Source organism: Dermacentor variabilis, chromosome 4 (genome assembly GCF_050947875.1).
Source record: "Dermacentor variabilis isolate Ectoservices chromosome 4, ASM5094787v1, whole genome shotgun sequence".
In the NCBI taxonomy this organism is placed as follows: Eukaryota; Metazoa; Arthropoda; class Arachnida; order Ixodida; family Ixodidae; genus Dermacentor; species Dermacentor variabilis.
In genome coordinates this window covers 126,704,399-126,725,736 of record NC_134571.1, presented here as the reverse complement: position 1 = coordinate 126,725,736, position 21,338 = coordinate 126,704,399, and the positions used below count along the sequence as shown (strand labels likewise).

Below are 21,338 nucleotides of genomic sequence, written 5' to 3'. Positions count from 1 at the left end.
TAAGCGCACAGTTACTATTAAAACAATTATTGTGGGCTTGTAAAACATGATCTTGAGTAAAAAGTGGTTTATTTAGAGACGTAAATAAATAACAATGTTTTTTATTCACACTAAACAAATAGTATATCATTATCATCATCATCTAGACGATTCCGAAAGCAGCGGTCGCAGCGGCTGTAGTAGCATCGGGCATCTTCACCTCATAGCCCGCGCGGTGGAGTAGTGAAGGTCGAAGGGACAGCGGATAGCGCATTTCTGGGTGCAGAGCACAGTCGCATACCGCCTCGCTTGTATCTCCGTCTCTCATAACTCGCATCTCCTAAGCTCCTCGGAGCTACAGCGCTCGTAATGTCCGCGAACTTGACTCAAGAGGGGTTCGCCTCCGGGGCCGAGCTGGACACCACTGTCCGCGAGACCCGGGTCACCCAGGGATCGCAGAAAGGAAAAGTGATCGCCGTTTTCACCAGCGGCGGTGACTCGCAAGGTAACGCAAAGCTTTCTCTCGTGTTGTTTGTGCACTCGGGGGACTGGTATGTCGCGCGGCTTAGTATTTTTTTTTTTTTTCGGGATGTAGTACCTACCGCGCCTAATGCGGCGGTCCTTTATGTTGCGTGACGTGACAGTCTACGCGTACATTACACGCCGGTCGGTAGCGCGCGGTCCTTTACGGATGTGCCAATTGTAGTGCGTTCTTTCTATATCTGGATGGCTGTACGTGATAAGCTCGCCGTTTGCAGATCGTCTGTTTGCCAGTAAAAGAGGTGTGGCGTTATACCTTTGATTATGAGTGATCAGCTGTCATGAATAATTCTTTGACGCGCGCGTATATAGTTTCCATTTGCATCCGGTCATGTATCAGACTGATCAAACGTGCGGCGGTCATCTCGCTGAGCTTGTGAAGGGTGCGGAAATGTTTAACTCCAACTTAGTCTTTTCTTGCGGGTCTAATTTAAGTTAATCGATGAAACATCCGAACTACCGTCACTGAATATATATCCCATTTCGCATCCCATTCTGAGCTTCTTCACATTCGCGCGGGCAAAGTAATGATATGCGGCTCGTTTCCAACAGTGGTGCAAGTTTTGCTATCTCGGGCATCGGCTGTATTGTTTTGCGAGACTCTCGAGTGTTTTTTGTTTCAGATCGGGTGTCGCGCAGTAGCAGACGACGCGCGCGCCGGTCAGTGTGATATCTCATGGCCCAATCTTGGCACCGCGTCCGCTTCCCCCGGTTGCATGTGTAAACACTGGGCTTTGAGCTTGAGGAGCTCGTCGTAAGGAAAAGGCGGGGGCAGTGATTCTTAAGAGGCATGAGTTGAACTCCCCGATCACCGCAGGGTAAGCGGTGCGCGAAGCTAGCGAGTTCTGTAGGTGTTGTCTTTGGCGCCCACTGACAGGATTCACCTTGCCGGTGACCTTTTGGCGTTCTTGTGCTTCCAAATTTGTCGGGCGCCCCGCTTTTGGCTTTCAGCTCCTGGCTATAGCTGTACGCGTGTATCGCGCTGCAGCTTCCGCCATTTAATTGCGGCTCTGTCATCAATCACCTCCTGCTTCCAAAGCTGCATCTTCCGTTATCCTTAAATTGTGTTTACTACGGTGCTTCTTGTATAAAGCGGTATTCTTGTCAATTTGCCGCATACTTCATTCACATATAATTTATGTAAACCTGTCAGCTATTTTGTGTGTTTGCAAGAGTGACGTAATTACATTTCGGTGTTGCACAGATGGACAAAGTACATTATTTTTGGCATCTTTCTGATGAGGGCTACTTACAGTAACCCAAATGGTCTATCAATATTATATATATTATATTGCTCAGAACGCACGTACAGGTTCAACTTAATCGTTCTTTTATGTATATGAAAAAGCTTATTACAAAACATTGTCTTAATTCCCTCAGGGCAAGTCTCAGGCTGAGTAGACTATAAGAAATGGCTTCTGTCCAAGATCCCATTCCTCCAATAGAGTGACCTTCTTTTCCCTCTATAGATGTGGCCTCGGAGCCTGCATCAGATCTCGTTCGTCTCAGTCATTCCTGGTTTATTGCTTGTTTTTGAGCTTCCATGTTGTTCTTTATGGGCTGGTGGCTTTATATATGTGATGTCCTGAGCTTCAATCTTCCTGTATAATCCTTTAAAATTCTGCCACGTTGGGCACTTTCAATCCCAATGGGGGTACTTTCAATATATAGAGCCTGATTGGGATCGAAAGTGCCCAAAGTAACACCAATATTACTTACTTAAGTAATGCACGTCCCTAAAAACTTTGTGTTCTATAAGGAGAAAAGAAGAAAACATTCTTACTGGATAAAAAAAAAAGGGCTATTTTTATTCCCACTCACAATAAAACTACATTATTAAGTCCTTTTGAAGCACATACTATTGACGCATATTAAATGTTATGCAACTTACTTAGCTTAATTTCTGACTGCAAAGGAAGCTGATAAGTTTATTGTTAATAGTATTTCACCTTGCATCAATGATATTTGCCATATCATATCTCTTGGTCAGTTTATTATGAAAAAAACAAAAGGAGTCACTATCTGTGCTTCCTGGTGCCTTGTGCCATACAATGCACCACATCTTTTCAAAAAGTAAACATGTTACAAATCCTATGAATGCCCACACATCTTCATTTTTTCACTACACTATGCAATCTGTGTAGGAAAATCATGGCTATCATCCAATGAAAGTGTTACTTGATTACTATAAGCTTTCAGCTTGTTTGTTAGTGTGGGCACTGTAATATGTAATACTGTGTAGTAAAATCACATTTAACATAATTAAAAAGTAACAATATAGTTCTGCAGCTTTTTTTCATGCATTGGTTGATTGATATACATAGTAATATTTTCCTTATGGGCGTTGCATGATTAAATAAAGACGAGGAAGAAAGCAGCAGGAAACAGGAAAGCAATGAGGAAAAGAAGTCAACAATTGTGCTTGTTGTAATTTATTTTTCTTATTGTGTGCTACTCGTGTAGTGGAGTTAGCTGGTCCTTTTTGTACCAGAGCCAAGTAATGCATAGAGGAATTGAAGCATTTATTTCTGGGAGGCATTCCTTTTTTTGTTTGTGTGCTTCAATAATTAAAGTCATAAAACAGGAAATAGCATACAGCACAGTACCATAGGGATCCAAACCCACAACTTTTTCATGGCATGCATGGTGGTCTATTAATTTGGCTGCATTGTCAGCTAACTATATTTATTTATTTACAATACTGCTACTCTCATTTGAGAGTGTGGCATTTGAGCGATACAGTATACATGTATATCAGTACGCATCTAGGCAGAACAGTTAATTGAAAAAAAAAAGGAAAATAAAAAGAAAACAATTGCCCAAGGATGGCTTAGGGTAGCTTATTGTATGTTCATGTATAGAGCCTATTAAGTTAAGGTCGACTGGTCTTTTGTTTTGTGATAGGCCGTACGTGTCTGCATAAAGCAACTTTAAAGGCCAGCTGCAGCGAAGTTTCACTTTGGCTGTAAATGAGTGGTACATACTATCGAAGCAATTTTTACAAAGCTGCAGCTAATCATCTAATTATTTTGTTAGCAGCATTTAACCAGCAGTAAGCAGACAATGCATGCACCTAGCGGGTAGTGGATGAGACAGAAATCCCAAATTCAGCACGAGATTTACGGCATGCTGCGGGCACTGCTTAATCTTGGAGGTCATGCCAAAGAGCTGCATTGGTTCAGAATGTTCTGGCTTCTGCATAATTTCCGGCAAGCGGTAATGGTGGTGTTATATTTTTTCCCCAGTGTTAGTGTTGAAAATGCCTACTTTTGTAACTTTTCATGACGCATTCACTCAGATTTCTGAAGTCTGAGTGGATGCATCAGTGTAAATTCCAGATGGACCTTGCCAGCAACAGCCATCTGGTCTTTACATTTTGATAAGCTATACATCTGTGTTGACCTAACCTAACTTCTCAAAAGCATTCTGTTTTGTCACATGATATATTAAAACATGGTTAGAACAAAGAAATATATACACAAATATTGTTGAAAATTTATTTCGATAGAAGCAATGATAGAATATTTACTGCCAGCTATGTTGTAAGTGTGGCTTGTTGTAAGCCAAAATGTGACGATTGCTCATGATGAGTTGAAGCTGTGACATCCCATGATTGTTCGCCAGCTTTGCATGTGGCTATAGCTGCAGATGCGGGAAATGCTTTCCGAAACTAATGGTGCCACCTGAAGAATTGGGGCACCCTCTAAGCTTTTGTGATGCAAAAAAAGTTGACTCTTGCTTCACTGCTCTGAGGGTCAGATTATATCCTGCCATTTGGTGTATTAAATCATGGCTGTATTTATTCGGTCCTTCAAGCTGTTGTCAGGTGAAAATTAATTGCAATCAGAAATGCACGTATGCATTTTGTATGCATGAGGTTTGGGCTGTGATAGAGTGATTGGCATGTTTTGCCATTGCAAGGTAGACTGCTGTGCCCTAGCATGTGCTTTGTCTCTTCACATGCTGATGGCTTATAGCAAAACCATAGAGGCTGATGATTGTTTATTTATTGTAGGAGTTGCTTCAAATCTCTGTGATTGCCTTTTATCTTTTGCCAACTTTGCTTGCTTCTCCTAGGAAACATTTTTGGTACTTAAGTGCCATAAACAGTGGCAGACTTGAGGGAGAGAGCGGCCTCCAGGGTTTCTGAACGACACCAAATTAGAGAGAATCAGGCTAGAGACAGTTCTTCGTTTGTCATCGTGTCTGGCCATTTTCTCATGGAAGTTTTCTGTGAACCTGGTGTGAGCAGTGGTGTCTCATCAAAGACTTTGGACAATGTTGTTACCAACAAGCAATGCAATAAAAGATAAAAGAAATCCACCAACCAGCCGCCTGTTTGCTGTGTGCATTAGCTCATTAGTGTGATCTTTTTTTTTGCTTTTAAAATTGTAGCTGTGCAGGCAGGTGTAACAAATAAATTCCAATTGATTTCTATTGGGAAATTTTTATTCGGTGTTGCAGGTTCAATTCCTGGCAACAGGTGCCAAAGGTCAATGAGAGTAATGTGAAAAAAAAAGAATGGATTTCACGTGCTAAGCTTTGAGTGCACATTAAATGACTTGAGATGCTCAAAATTAATGTGGAGCTGCCCACTGCAGCATTTCTCATAGATCCTCATTTGCATTGGCATGCCCTCATCAATTTAATGAATCTGTACTTTATGTAGTCACACATGAAGTCCACAAAAACATGTTGGACCACTTGTCAGTTAGATCCTTAAATCAAATAGCTACCATTCACAACTAAGCAATTCTCGAATGTGCACTTATACGGGCACAATTAAAAATGGATAATGGACATTTAGGATAATGGACATTTTCTTTTCTAGGCTCTGTGTCATCATGTGTTCTAATCTGTGTACAACAGAATTTATTGTCGCATCTCGATTCTTTTTATTTCCACATGAAAATATAGTTATGTTATCAATTGACATTTCACAAGTGACAATTTGCTTTTTGTTTTTCTTCGACCCATTTCTTACTGACCTGTTGCGTTTGACTACTAAGAAATAGTACTTGTAAGCTATTAGAACATCATCTAAAGTGGTTCTGTCTGTATCTGTATTCAATTTAGTGTCATCACTACTTGGTTGCTATTCAGTGCCTTCAATTATAATTCACTTTGAAAAGTTAGCTTTGTGCACTTCTCTCTCTCTTTTGTTCATTGCCTTCAGTGAGGAATTATGATGTGCTGTCACTAAGTGTGTAAAGGTTAATAACCCTCATAAAGGTTACATAACCCCAGTATTTTCTGTACATTCAAAATTTCCTTTTAGTACATTTCTTGCATTTTCAGAATCGAGAAAAGAACACAGCTGTAGAAAGAATTCAGTATTTTCATTTCGTCAGTGAGTTTCGTCGAACTTACAGACTGTGGCTTCCTTGTAAGAACTCTACAGGAACGTCAGATATGAGAATATCAACTATTTCATGTCTAGCATACTTGAAAAGAAGCCTATCCAACCACTTGACAAATATGTCTCATTTTTTACCTTGTGAAAAACGATAAAAGAACTGAGCCCGCTATAAGACGGCATGCTGACATTGTGCGCAAATGTGCGGCCTTCCAACAAATTTTGCTAAAGCACCTAACATGCAATATTCAAACTTGCAGCGCATCTCAAACCAGAACGGTTTCAAGATGTATGCAGTGCATTTTAAATACCATTATTTTCATCGGTACTTTTTCTCTTGATGCACTATACTGGCATGCACAATTGCGCATACGGCTCCTGAAGGGAATTACATTGTCCCACTGGGCAGCAGACTCCACTGACGAAAAGTCAAGATGGTAGAATGATCCTGTTTTCTAGCAAGCGAGTACTCATAACTACAGGTTAATTAAATTTTGATGAAGTGTACACTCAGTTATGTCACATTTTATATATATTTTTTTTCAACTAAAAATATTTGAATCTCCAGTTCAAAGCACATACACATGTTAATTATTGGCTGCAGGCGTTACGAGAAAAGAAAAACACTATTCCTTCGCCATTGCTGACGAAACATGGCACATCAAATGTGCCATTAAACATAGTTGTGCCTCTAGTGAAGCTTGGTGTGTTTAGCCTGTTGTCTGTAGTCGGAAGGTTAACCAGAAGTCCAGTTGGCCCACAGCTAAATGGCCGTGGTTTGGTCCCTTACTGCTACTGGACTGAACTGGCAAAAACAAACACCCTTACACAAATTTGGGCACCATTTGTTTCATGGAACAAGATTTGTCTGTAGTGCACTGTTGCTGTTAACCGCTAACTGTGCTGCTTCAATGCAGGCATGAACGCGGCCGTGCGCGCCGTGGTGCGCATGGGCCTCTATCTGGGTGCCAAAGTGTACTTCATTCAGGAGGGCTACCAGGGCATGGTCGATGGCGGCGATTCCATTAAAGAGGCCACCTGGGTCAGCGTCTCGGGCATTATCCACAAGGTGACCAACCACTGGCTCTTTCAGTCAATCTTTATCTATAACAAAGAGGTAACGTGAAAAAGTTGGCAACGTGTTTTGATCCCTCCCACTCGACTACAGGCTAGTTGAGACTCATTCTCAGAGCACATGAGGGTACAATATAAGTCGACTGACGTTGTGGGCTTTTTTCGCATGTCCTCACAAAGTGTTCAGTTATTCAGTTAGAACAGAAGTGTTCAACCACCATGGAGACGCAGGGGAAGAACAAGACACACACACTCGTGTGTCTGTGTGCTGGTTGGGCTACATTGAATGCTTTGTACAAAAGAGCAGTGTGGGAAATACTTAGTGCAAGACAATGAATTTAGTGCACAGGCAGTGTTCTAGGAAAATTGAAGGTAATTAAGTTGAAAAAGTCGAAACACCTTTTTAAAGCCATATGGATGTTGAACTTATAGTTAACTACAACACAAAGATGATTTCAAAGATTGAATCCAGAAGTGCAGATCATTCTTTTTCCATATACATTCCTGTCCAGAGGATGCAGAATGTTTTCTTGATAGGCACTACATATAACTTACTCCACTGACATGAATGTCGAAGTATGAAAGGGATAAAATACTCTCATATATACCATTCACATGCTTTTAAAAACAGTTGTTTTACAACTCCATGACGCACACTGTTGAGAGGCCTTAACGTAACCTCCAGCTTGCTTTTAATACACATGGCAGTAGTAGTAACAGATTTCACAATTGGGCGTCTTGTGTGATCATAGGATGGTTAGTTGTGCTAGTTGGTATGCATTCATCTTGGAACAATCACCTGCACTGATAATAAACAAGTGGAAAGAGTAACAAGACCATGTGTTCCTCCTCCTTGTCTGTTGACCATTCACCTGGCTCCACCAAGAAGAATGTTTACTCGAAATGAACAAGCAGTACGTAGAGTCCTTAATGCAGTGTATACTCGATGTAATGTGATGTGACAGGCAGCAGTAGGGTTTAAAGGGTCACTAAAGAGAAAAGTACAGTGAGCTGTATTAGTAAAATACACTTCTACAGTACAATAACAAAAAAAGGCTATTTTTGCCATCAAGGGCCAAAAGAGATGCAGAAACAAGACAGGTGTTAATGTCGCCTTGAAAGTTCCTACGCCAACTTGCCATGGCTTTGGGAATTTCGAGTCTGCTCAGATCTAGCTAATCACTTGACCAGTAAAGATGGGACTACATTGTATTCTAAAGGAGGCAAAGACAACTTGGCAAATTTCAAAAGCTTCGAATGCACCACAGCAGCACGCGTATAAGAAAATACCTTGAAATTCGTGATGTGCACACCGTTGTACTGGTGTTGGGGTTTCGGCTTGTAATTGTAAAAATTCTAAGCCTTGCCTTTATTTTCTTTTCTGGTAATCGACCTCTTTCCACACATTTTCTGAAAATTATGTATTGAAGGAAGACTTTATCAGCCTAAACTAGTAAGCTAATGTTCCTCCTTAGCAAACACAGGTAGTGAATATTCTAGAGATGAAATTAAAAGCAGAATTGCATGAATTGTGTAGTGCATAAAAGTCACAACCATGTTTGGCCTGTTTGAGTCGGAGAATTGTTGTAAAGTGTAGGCACTGCACAGGCTGTCTTTTTTTAGGCCTGGCCCAGTTTGGCCTGTTAGCCTTTGAGCCTAAACAATGCGTGGCGCAGTTCGCGGTTATTGCGACTATACCAGCCGCATCAAGAGTACGTCTTTGCTAGGAACAGACTTGACTGTGTCAGGTTTTTAATGTAGTTTTTGTGACAAAGTAAAGCAGAAAGAAAGACTTGCACCCTTTGTTCCTTATGCTCGTGTGGTACTGGGATATATGAACGCCCATGCTATATTTGCCTACATTTGAACGACAATGTGTAGTGAGGACCCGGGTAACCACTCTTGTACACATTGCCATTCATTTTAGCTCACTATTTAATTTGGAAGAATAATAGCGATGCACCATGCTAAAGTTCGAGTCAGTAAAATTGATGGGAATGTAAATTGAAATGTGCTGGTCCATTGGCTTACAGAATTCTGAAATACATTGCTACTAGAAGCTCTTCCAGCTTCACTATATATAAGCAGGGGTCACTTAATGGTAACGCTCATGTGCGACCATATTGTCATATGCATCAAGGAATTTTTTATGAATTCATTCGGCTTCACTTTAATGGTGTCAATTTTTAGGTCAGTCATTCAAGTGCCTGTGTTTCGTAACTTTGAACAAATTTCGTCCTTGTACTTTTGTTTTAAAATGTAGGATGTTAAACACAGTGCACATGCAGCGTAGACAGCACAGCTTCTTTCTTTTTTTTTTCTTCTTCTTCAAGTTAAAATGTAATACTTCTTCATTTCCACTAATTCCCAGTGAACTTATGCAGTGCCAGAAAGAGTGAACACAAGGCTATGAACACATGGGATATGTCATTTAACATGCCAAAACTTGTTTTCATCTTTAAAATTAATTGAGAGGTTCAACATTTCTGCATTCTGTTTTAATTTTAACATCCTCTTCACCAACTTTGCCAGATTCTGCAGCATCCATGTTGGTTTGAATTATTTATTTAAGAAAACTTGAAAGTCTGAATTCAGTTATGTTGGACTAGCTATGCCATAAACTACAGCACATTACTTAACTCGCTCGAACAAAGAATGAAAGAGATAATGGGAACCAGCAGTGCATTGCACCTTGCCTGAGCATGCAGCATAATTTGGGAATGTATATTCCAGAATTTATTTGGTGCTACGTTAGTGAATTATTTCATTGCTCTAAGAAAGCACTTAAAATTTATTTTATTTTAATGCTTGCTTTAAATGATCATGGCTAAAGTGGCAATGCAATGTGGCAAAAAATTCACTGCTACCAAAAGTCTAAATATTTTGTGCAGAAACAAACGATCGTCTAATGACTCTACTTGAAGCACGTCTTCTTAAGCACGGCTTTAAGCATGTCTACTGCTCTTGAAACTCGTCATCATTTTATTTAGGCTCTGTGACGTCTTGCCATTCTTAAAATTAATTCTTCTCCACCCCTCCCCACTGAGCATATCAGTCCGCTAATGCCGAGTGCGAAGTGCGCTTCATGACAGGCTGGGCCGCTGTCAAACTCATCGTGCCACCTGTACTTGAACGCCAGGTCATTCGTCTCTCGTCAGAGTGCGAAGCTCACTGCAAGGAATCCAAGGTCCTAATTACCTGTGAACTATGTTGACCAGAGTTTCCCAGTGTCATGAAGATAGAAAAATTGTGGCACAGGTGGCCACTGGACCTGTTTTGTCATGGTGCCACTAATGTACACTAATTGGGAGAGTGTACTGCTACAGTGTTATGGCTGACCTGCCCCTGCCCTCCCATAGGTCGACATCCATCACCGATCCTAAATTCTGTAAGGACAGCAATTTTGATGGTTGACAGTTTTGCGAATTTACAATTATACCATACCGGACCTATTACATGCCCGACTGAAACTCTGGCTCTACTCAAGCCCGAATCTCTTCGGCCCATGTCAAGACTTGCTTACCAGCGGCGGGCCGGGTATGAGCTTTCCTGTAAGCCTAATGTCATGCAGTGCTCTAGTGTAGACAGGGAAAAAAACGTCTAGGATGACAAGCTATTATATTAGGTGATGAGATTAGGAAACTTGCAAATCTCTGGAAGAGGCCTTCATCTTGCAGTGTACTTCAACGGGCTGCCAATGATGACGATAAAGCTAACAGGGGAATCATTTCCGGCGACTGAAATATCGAATCACTCACTTTAGGGCCTGGTTGATGGAGATACGTACGTGCGGCGCACAGTTATCACAATTCGCCTCCGTCAATGATCTTGTAGTCCTCAGTCATCCTCGATCTCAGTCTTCATTTAAATCACATAGTGCTCCCAGCTACATTGATTGCACATTAGCATCTCATGCTCTTGCCTCCTATGGCTATGACTGGTTCATTAGTGATTCCGAAGTGCTGACCATCATAACATTAAATTCTCCTATTTCTTTCAAAACTTTCCTTAATTAAAACGCCTCATAGAACACAAGAAATTCTGAAATCGCTCTCAAGTTCTGATTGCTTCCAATTGGTTCAACAAGCTCTACTTCATTGAAAGGAAGCTCCGTAATTTCTCAATATAGTTTTGATATATTCTATTATTATGCCTCTCCATCGCCGGCGAGGCGTCAGCCACATCTTCAATTGTAAGTCTCCAAAACTCACCATTAATTCCCCTGCTAAGGAATATTATTATTCATATACCTTTATATCTACCCTTCTCATCTGATGTGTCAGCATAGGCATATGCCGATGACGTAGTTGTCATTTCCGTGACCAACCGATTGGATCTAGGAGCAAGGGCATGCAGGGTACTCAATGTTATCTTCGGTTGTGTGTGCCATACAAAAGTCACCATCAGTGCAGAAAAATCATGCTTCCTAGGGTTCCCCAATAGCCATGCCAATAATTCAACCTGAATTCACAACACCACTGTTTGATTAAATGGTATCGCCTTGAAATGCCAGCAAAAAAATTAGGCTGAACAAATACCTGCTGTCAGTTCATATAAGTGGGACTTTTTTATTTTTTGGGCAATGGTGCACTGAAACACAGCACATGGTTTGTACAATGTGCAGGTCTGTTTATTTACAGATTACAACATGTTCGAGGTTTCGGGTCATTTCATTTCGTCTTGTTCCACAACTATCTGGGCCTTCTGAAGGGGCACCATTCACAACTGAGAAAATGTCTATTTTATATACCTCTCATGGCATCAATTGCCTTTTTCTAATTGCTTAGTAGTTCAGACTACCCTTTTCCAGTTATGTGTGAAATACAATTGCTCTTGCTACTGCCAAAAGACATTGTGCTGACGATTTTCATGCATTTAAATCGCTCGCTACTGCATATGCATGCACATGCATCATAAAATTATGGGAGGGAACTAAGATCACATGTAGCGCACAACTGTAGTCAAATGCCACAGTCGACCAGGGCTGATTAGATATGTATGAGAGCTAAGGGTGAGAAAAGAGTGATAGGTGTGGAATCCGAATGGAGGGCACTCGTAGGTAGTCGATTGTGATTAGAAACGATTGTGAACAGTTTAAAATGGACACCAAAGCAGGGGGAAGAAGCCAACAAAGCTTCACACTAAAATAAAAATTCTCTGCCTAATTTTTTTTATTAATACTTGTAATGAACATTTAAAGTACTAGCGGGCAAAATCATGGATTCTTTATCCCCGGTTAGATGTTTCTCTAGCCTATTTTATTGGCTTGTCCCGGAGATAGTGCAGTCTAAAAATCTGGGGTGATCTCAAAGGTAATGCAGTAAATAATTTAAGCAGTCCGACGCTCCTTCTACTTCCCTTACGTCAGTGGGGGACATTATAGAATGCTGTGCATAGTGACTCCGTTCCATTCTCACTCCCAGTTCACTCAAAAGGACATTGTTTTGTATTGATGTTGACTAGACATTGAATTGCTTTCGAAGATTTTTCAAAATGCATTACTGTGTATCTCCAGTTGACATCCACCTTTTATATCATGTACATCAACTGCTTGGTGGCCAACATTTCTGACCTCTCAGTTCTCTTCGAAAGTTACCTCCATGTAGCGCCCACTCCTACTCACCATCACAGGTGCCTTCCGCACAACTCATGCGGAATGCACCTATAGTTGTGATTCGAGCACTTGTTCAGTCTCCTCTCTTGTCCAGTCTTATTTTCTGGCTTGGTATTTAGCTCTGAACATATACCAACTAGCACGGCAGTTCGTTTGACTATATTTCATGTGCTCTTAGAACTAGGTATTTTCTTTCATTACAATAAAATGAACACATAATACCTGGGTAGTTAACAGTAAATTAGGTGTCTTGCTTCATATTGTACAGTATGGGCAACAAGTGCAGGCAACATTAAGAATCCAATGACAAAAAAAAAGAGAAAAAAAACTAGAGGAGAGTAACGTGTAAAGCAATTTCATGGGTGCGCAGCACACCACGAAGCCTGTACGTATTTTCACCCTTAGATACATGGCACATCGTTTTGGTAATAATCTTTTCTGAAGTTTATAAACGTGCAAAAGGAAATGTCCTGGAGTAGTTTTACACAGCTAGTAGCCAAGGGAACTTGTATTTTTCTCTGAAAGCATCATGTGTTTTTCAACCAGAAGCATGCAAATGTTTTCTTTTCAAATCTGTTTGAATCTGAATGATCCGATTCGAGAAGCTCCGAACCAGTTAGAAAAAAAAGTTTGAGCCCAAACCAAACTCGAAAAGATTTTGGTTTGACACCCTGCTGTCCACATTTTGAGAAAGCATTTGATTCTGTCGAAACCTCAGCAGTCATGGAGGCATTACGGAATCAGGGTGTAGACGAGCCATATGTAAAAATACTGAAAGATATCCATAGCGGCTCCACAGCCACCATAGTCCTCCATAAAGAAAGCAACAAAATCCCAATAAAGAAAGGCGTCAGGCAGGGAGATACAATCTCTCCAATGCTATTCAAAACGTGTTTACAGGAGGTATTCGGAGACCTAAATTGGGAAGAATTCGGGATAAGAGTTAATGGAGAATACCTTAGTAACTTGCGATTCGCTGATGATATTGCCTTGCTTAGTAACTCAGGGGACCAATTGCAATGCATGCTCACTGACCTGGAGAGGCAAAGCAGAAGAGTGGATCAAAAAATTAATCTGCAGAAAACTAAAACAATGTTTAACAGTCTCGGAAGAGAACAGCAGTTTACGGTAGGTAGCGAGGCACTGGAAGTGGTAAGGGAATACATCTACTTAGGGCAGGTAGTGACCGCGGACCCGGATCATGAGACTGAAATAATCGGAAGAATAAGAATGGGCTGGGGTGCATTTGGCAGGCATTTTCAGATCATGAACAGCAGGTTGCCATTATCCCTCAAGAGAAAAGTGTATAACAGCTGTGTCTTACCAGTACTCACGTACGGGGCAGAAACCTGGAGGCTTGTGAGAAGGGTTCTACTTAAGTTGAGGATGACGCAACGAGCTATGGAAAGAAGAATGATAGGTGTAACGTTAAGGGATAAGAAAAGAGCAGATTGGGTGAGGGAACAAACTCGAGTTAATGACATCTTAGTTGAAATCAGGAAAAAGAAATGGGCATGGGCAGGACATGTAATGAGGAGGCAAGATAACTGATGGTCATTAAGAATTACGGACTGGATTCCAAGGGACGGGAAGCGTAGCAGGGGGTGGCAGAAGGTTAGGTGGGCGGATGAGATTAAGGAGTTTGCAGGGGCGACATGGCCACAAATAGTACATGACTGGGGTAGTTGGAGAAGTATGGGAGAGGCCTTTGCCCTGCAGTGGTGTAACCAGGCTGATGACGATGACAATGTCCACATTTATTGGTCTGTTTCCCATGCCTCCTAAGAGGAACCATTTAGCCCACTGTTACACCCTTGTAGAATTGTACTTTATTCACTCTGTCCCCCCCAGTAATAACCTTGCAAAAGGGCGTTTCAGGGTGCCTTAAAATGTGCTCTAAAGGAAAGACGATGTCTGCAAAATAGCCACCTTGTGTCTTTGTGAAATTTCGCTTGCAGCGCGAGTGAAATCGACCCTAGTGTTGCATCTAGCTCAATCGCTCTGCTTGCAGGGTGGCACAGTGATCGGCAGTGCCCGATGCAAGGAATTTCGTGAGCGTCCGGGCCGCCTGAAGGCCGCCAAGAACTTGGTCCAGCACGGCATCACAAACCTCGTTGTGATTGGTGGTGATGGTTCCTTGACTGGAGCTAACCTGTTCCGCCAAGAGTGGTCATCCCTGCTCGATGAGCTGCTCCAGAATGGTATGTGCTTGCTTGCCAAAATTTGTGTTCTACGTACACGTCCTGATAGTCTAGATGTTTGTTCCGATCTCCTGTGAAGCTGCCCAGGCTCTTCCTGCCAGCAGTCTTCATGGGTGTCCCATTAACGGAGTACAGCTGCATCTTCTCTGTCGTGTAGCTCTGTGTATGATCTTTTATCGTTTAGTCTTCAGGTAGACGGCATGAAAAATAACACGGCAGAAAGAAGAGATAGGGACAGCGCTGATTATCAAATTAAGTATGTTATTTTACAACCATAGACATGCCAAGGAAGGGGGAAGGCAACAAACCACCACTTAATGATGCGCATCCAGATGATCTGTCTCGCAACCATTTAGCACGACAGATGACCTAGCGACACACAGTTGACCCAACCTATGTGCAAGAAAACAGTTCTTCAATTTTGCGTACTGCCTTGTCTTTCAACCTAGAAAGCGCTGCAGTATGGTCAATCCCCACCCTTATGAAATTCACACAATGCAAAAAAGGCTTGTTGGAATCAATATTTTGATGTGAAATTAGTAGTACAGGGCTTGCCTGGGGTAAAGTAATGAGAATGCCTGCCGCGCAGCACTGCAGTCGCCAGTAGCGTGCTCTCCAGAGACAGGATTTGGGGTAGGGGTTCTAAGCTAAGTAACGCACTGGGCAGCAGTGGCATCCAAGCTCTGATGCAGTGAGGATCCGAAGGGTGCAAAAGCTGTTCTTTCGAGTTTTTGTCACGGCAGAAAATGTCAAAAATGGAGCGTTCGCTGGAGCAGTGGCACGCAATTAAATTTTACTTTCACCTGGGCAAAACTGCTTCCGAGACACTTGCCTGGGCGCCGTCAAGGGCCCAGATTTTCCGGTGGTTCAGTGAGTTCAAGAACAGATGGGAGACCGTAGAAGACGTGGAAGGATCTGGACGCCCTTCATCGAGTGGTTTGGACAAAAACATGGTCAAATTAAAAAATCTCCTGCATTCCAACCTTCGTTTGAATTTCAGATTGATTGCCAAATACCTCAACATGTACAAAACAATGGTTCACAAAATTTTTGAAAACTTGAACATGCAGAAGGTCGGTTTGAAATCGATGCCGAAAGTGTTAAGTGATGAACAAAAAACGACGATGAGTTGCCGTTTCCCATGATATGTTGGTGCAGTTGGAAAATGGATGGGACTTTTTAGATGGCATAATAACTGGTGTCAAATCATGTTCCAGTACGACTCTGAAACCAAGCGTCAAAGTTTGGAGTAGCACACCACAGCCCAAGAAAGCGAGGATGTCAAAGTCCAAGGTGAAGGCAATGTTCATTGCCTTTTTTGATAAGCATGGTGTGGTCCACAAAGAATTTGTACCTCCGGTACGGACTGTAAATGCCGTGTTATACAAAGAAGTCCTTGAGCACCTTCACAGAGCCGTCAAACAGAAACAACCGGAGATTGCCGATCCCTGGAAGCTCCACCATGACAACACTCCAGCCCACACCACTTTCATTGCGACCGCTTACCTGGCTTGGATAGGGATTGCAACCTTGCCGCACCCACCGCACAGCCATGATGCAAGCCCAGCAAGCTTCTTCCTGTTCCCAAAGCTCAAGCGAAGCCTGAAAGGTCACCGTTCTGACAATGTTCTCGCCATCCAATGGTCTGTCACAGAGTTTGTGGAAGTGTTTACGGCAGCTGACTTCCAGGGAGCCTTTGCAGCATGGGAATCGCGTTGGCAGCGGTCTATCGACGCCCAAGAAGACTGTATTGAGGAATTTTAATTAGATGTATAGATCGGATCAATAAATTCTTTTTACCAGACCCAGTCTCATTACTTTATGGACAAACGTTGTACAATTGCCAACAAATTTTTTAGGCACATGGTTCTTTGGATTTGCTTGATTATTCAGACTTCCTCACAGCATCGCTACCTACTACACAGAGCCAATCTATAACGGTGACTGAAATTTGGATGCCACACAGTAACATAGTTAGATTTTGCAGACCGATGTGCATGTGATGTCACAAACATGGTGCCCATGAATAAGGTTGCCGCCATTCAGACTGTGTCCCATGCCCTTACATTTGTTGTAAGGTGATTCCTCTGTTTTCGAAATGCTGTGCAGCGGCTCTGAAAACAATCGACTCGGTATTAAACCGCGACTTTGGTCTCAAGCTCCAACAAAGGGGTGCTAGTTAGGCCTAGCAGATGGATGTGGGGCTTGGGAGTGTGGGCAGGATGCCAAAATGTAGTTCAATGCTCCCTTTCTTTCTGCAACTTGAGGTATGTCTAATATACATAATACGTGCCTAGTTTTCGAAAGAAGGAAACTTCTGCTTTCTGCCTGAAGTCGCCATACTGCTTCAAGAGAACAAGAACATGCATGCAACTTCAGTGCAAGACCAACAAAGCATGAACGAGCGCTGTCATGTGGTCTTGTGCAAATTCTATCTGGCTGCAGCTTGGAAAATATAACAGGCGGTCACTTCAGCCAATGGCAAAGGAGGGCCAGCCTTATCTCCATCGTCATTGAGCATTGGTGTCTTCCACGCTAAATAAAAGACAGTGCAGTGAGATTCAGATATTGGCAGCAGGTTCCGGTGGTGCTAAACCATGATTTAAACTTCATGGATGTCTTTTTATGTGCAAAAATATACGAGGTCTTTTGCTGTGTTTCCTGTATGCTAAAGAATTCTCAAGGTCAGCACTACAGTCGAACCCACTTATAACAATATTCAGACGCCATGAAAACTTAATTGTTATAACCAATAATTGGTATAACCGGTTTGCATGAAGAAAATCAAAATAGGGGGATGGCAGAGTAGTTCTGAGAAAACTGTAATGGCGGAGAGGCCAGTGCCTCTCCTCACCATCTTCCTCCATCCGGCTGTTTATTGTGTTCACTCTTTTAACTGTTTAACTCTGCTATCTAGTGTGCTCCGGTCGCGTTTAACAAGCCGCGGCTGTTGGCGTTCAAGTACAGCACTGCTATAACAACTGCAAAGATGGATTACAGGCAGCAAACAACATGTGAGCTCCGTCAAGGCGTCACTTTGGTGACACCAAAAGGGGCCTTTTAAATAAAGGCAAGAATGTTGTCATGGCAGCTTGTCAGCTTGAGCAATCCAGAAGAAACGCTGGGGTGAGATTGCCCTAAGCATCTCGCCATGTAGTTCTCATTGGCTTGCATGAGAAAACCCAATTCCGTCAGACTTCTTGCTTTATGCGAAGCTTGCCAACATCCTTCTGCAAGGCATCCAGGTGCCCCACGTAGTGCATTGGAAGGTCCCTCACGAAAACGACGCCTCGGAAGGACTTGAATCATCTGCAGGGCCTGCTGTGAGGACAACCTTGAGGCTGCCCTACCACATCATTGTTGCCGTCGTCACTATCTGTTGCAAGCGCGTTCACGACGATCGTCTCATCAGTTACAAGCACTTCATTTCTAAATCTGTGGCAGCATGCTTTCTTTTCACCGGCAACACCGTGCATTGTTGATGATCAGCGGTAGGATCAGCCATCTTCCGTTTCGGCGATGAGTCAAACGAGGCTGAGAAACCACGTGGCCAGGAACGACTTCGACGCAACCAACAAAGACGAGCCTGAGCGACACTCTGTTAGCAGAAATGCACAGAATGAGGGGCCAGCCATGGGCCAGCGAGCAATTTGGGATCAACGCATCCAACACAGCACAGTTGGCGCAGTTCCATTCATGCATGTTTTGGAGGGCGGCGTGGAAGGTGGAAAGGAAACGGGAGAGAGGCACGTGAGGCTGGCAGTGCGGAGAAGGCTGGAAAATGAGCGTGCAGCAGCCGTTGTGGCGTCTGGCGATGGTGCAGTGGCTTGACTTCCTGGGTTTTTTTTTTTTTTTCAAGGACTTCGCTTTTCATTACCTTTCGGCATGGAACCCAGCAGCCAGACTTCGTTATAACCGATAATGCATTATGGAGGCATTGTAGTAAGCGGGTTATTTCGCCATAGAAAACATACAAAAGTTGACGGTGCAGTAGCTTCTAATTGTTATAACCGACATATTGTTAAAACCGGTATTATTATAAGTGGGTTTGACTACTTCTTAAAATTTCATTGAAGCTGCACGGCACATGAGAAAGGTTTCATTGTGGCTGGAATTTACCTCTACGAGTAATCGAAAATGCTTCGTTGTAGTGGAAATCTTGTTGAAGCAACATTCATTGTAGTAGAGTTCTGCTGTATCTGGAAGCACCTGGGCACAGCTACATTCTTTACAGTGCAGAGACGGATTAGATGACCACAGGCCCTCCAGGGAAGCTTTATGACCCATTGACGTATTATTCAGGCTGCACCTGGTCTCGCCAATGTTAGTATTTCCTGCACGATAGAGCAAAATTTGCTCAGGTCGGACACTTGTGTTGGAACTAAGAAAATGTGAAGCTTTCGAGCCGTTTCTGCGGACGTTGCATGACATGGTTTTCTACATAGTGCTGACGTTTTCTTTTGGCTTTTCACTTCTTTGGAGGTCTGCCTAGGCATCTCCGATATTCTTGTCTCACCACCACTCAGATTTATACCACGAGATTGCATGCAAACACTTCCATCTGAGCACATTGCTTGGTGTGATTGATGCATTGGTGCTTGAGTCCACGTGTTTGACTTGGAATTTTGCTCGATGTATACATTGTGTGTGCTGTGTTAAAGAGGCACCAGGCTTCCTTGTGAACTCATTGCGTAGTTTGATTGATCTGTTTATGCTTAAGTTTTTCAAGCGAAGCTTGTATTGCCTCACCTGCACTGGCATCGGTGTTGGTGTTGCCATATGAAAAAACTCGAGCTGCGCTAAAATAAAAATTGCTTGTCGCACTGCAGATTCGAAACACCGACTTCCGGGTTGCGAGATCGCCATGCTAAACGATTAAGTCACTGTCTGTTCACCATAAGCACCCTTTAAAATGAGGTTTTATATGCATGAAGATGTAGACGCAGCGCAAGGCGTCCCCTCCCTCCGGAGGAGGGAAAGGGTGTGATTATGTGTTCGCTTGCTTTGTGCCTGCTGTTTCCTGTCGGTTCAGGCCTGGCAGTCAGATAGGGAGGCCGCGTTTGGTTCATTCTGCTGAAGAGTAGGCTGTGTTGAAGGAATGGCAGCGGGAGCAGGCCACATGTCATGTGTTCGGCCGAAGAACAGGCCGCGTTTCATGAATGCCGTCGGGAATTGCTCGAGAAAGTGCTTGGTCGTCCACATGCCGACCTCGCCGTGAGGGAGTGCGAAGCCGAGGCGTTATGACAATGAAGAGCCGCAAATCCCGAGCTTCGCTTGCACCTCTCTTCACAGTAGTGGAAGGGCAGTCAAACTTTTTTAAGCATGAAATACTTTTAGCTCCCATTGTCAGCAACTTTCAAGAGACCTTGAGCCAAAATCCTGAGCCGCTATCCGGGCATTCAAGATGAGAATGGAACGAGAACATCCGGGCAACCAGCCAAACTTAAGAGAAAGCTTTAGCTCAGGCCCAACTCCGACGCGGCCTATTCAAATATTGTACATGTAAAATGCAAAAATGCTTTTTTGAGATAACCCCTGGACTGATTTTGATGAAATTTGTTGTATTTGAGATAAAAAGTTAAATTCTAGTGACTGTTTAAAGTGGAATTTCGATTAAGCGCCTGAGTTTTATGAAAAGCATATTCAAAAATTCAAAAGTTTGAAAGGAAATAGACGCAGAAAGTTTATAAATTAATAGCTCTGCATCAAAAAACAGATATCGCTGTTCTGTAAATGGCATCCATTAGATCATTCAAAGAGGAGAAATTCGATATGTAAATTTATATCTTACTTGAATTTATTGCGTTGTGTACAAGGGTTCTGCAAAAGCTGTATTTCCATATTACTCAATTTCTTTTAATTCATGTGTAACATATCAATTTTGTCCGCTTTAGATGTACTATCAAATGCAATTAACAGAATTATGATATAATCTTTGCTTGCTGAGTTAGAGAGCTGTAAACTGGATAGTTTTGTTTTCTGAAATTTTTTTATTTTTGCCAATATATAATAAAAAAATTGACGATTGAAATCGAAAATTAGAAACGAACAGTCACTAGATTTTAAGTTTTTCTTTTAAATGCAACAAACCTCATCATATTTGGTGCAGTGGTGGCCGAGAAAAAACGAATTCTCCTTTACATGTATTTAGATAGGAGCACCCGAGCTGAAGCTTCCTCTTAAGAAAATGCCTCACATGCGTTAGTTACTGCACAAACAAGTTACAAAAGATATTGCTTCCAAGTTCTTCCTAAAGTTTGTTCACAATATTACTCAAGCTATAACTTCTAGTACGCCAAAGTTTTATTTGTCATTTCCAATAACCATGTGCAAAATGCAGATACAGGTCACTATACATTTGATTGTCATCTTTTGGAACTGTCACAGGCTTGCTTGTGCTCTTTTCAACACCACCGGTCCATGAGTTCCGCAGCGCATCCGGCATGCCGCGGATGGCTGATGAGACTTGCAGTGAGGTTCTGTCTGCGACAGGAAACAATTGAGTCCATACAAACCAGTGCACAGTATGGCATGGTGTGGTGGGCTATGCCATAGCAAACATGCACTGCACCCA

At 42.5% G+C, this 21,338-nt stretch overlaps 1 protein-coding gene across 4 annotated transcripts in view; it reads left to right on the top strand.

The window, feature by feature from the left end:
• Positions 1–178: 178 nt before the first annotated feature.
• The window catches only part of Pfk (ATP-dependent 6-phosphofructokinase), a 139,268-nt gene continuing 118,108 nt past the window's right edge, over positions 179–21,338 (top strand). For 3 of the 4 annotated variants that reach the window (XM_075690230.1, XM_075690232.1, XM_075690234.1), the window contains exons 1-3: positions 179–484; positions 6,793–6,944; positions 14,575–14,764. In XM_075690230.1, the coding sequence (XP_075546345.1) occupies positions 349–484; positions 6,793–6,944; positions 14,575–14,764 (478 nt within the window). In that variant the 5' untranslated portion in view covers positions 179–348. The remainder of the gene's footprint in view (positions 485–6,792; positions 6,945–14,574; positions 14,765–21,338) is intronic. The other variant, XM_075690231.1, reaches the window with a different exon arrangement.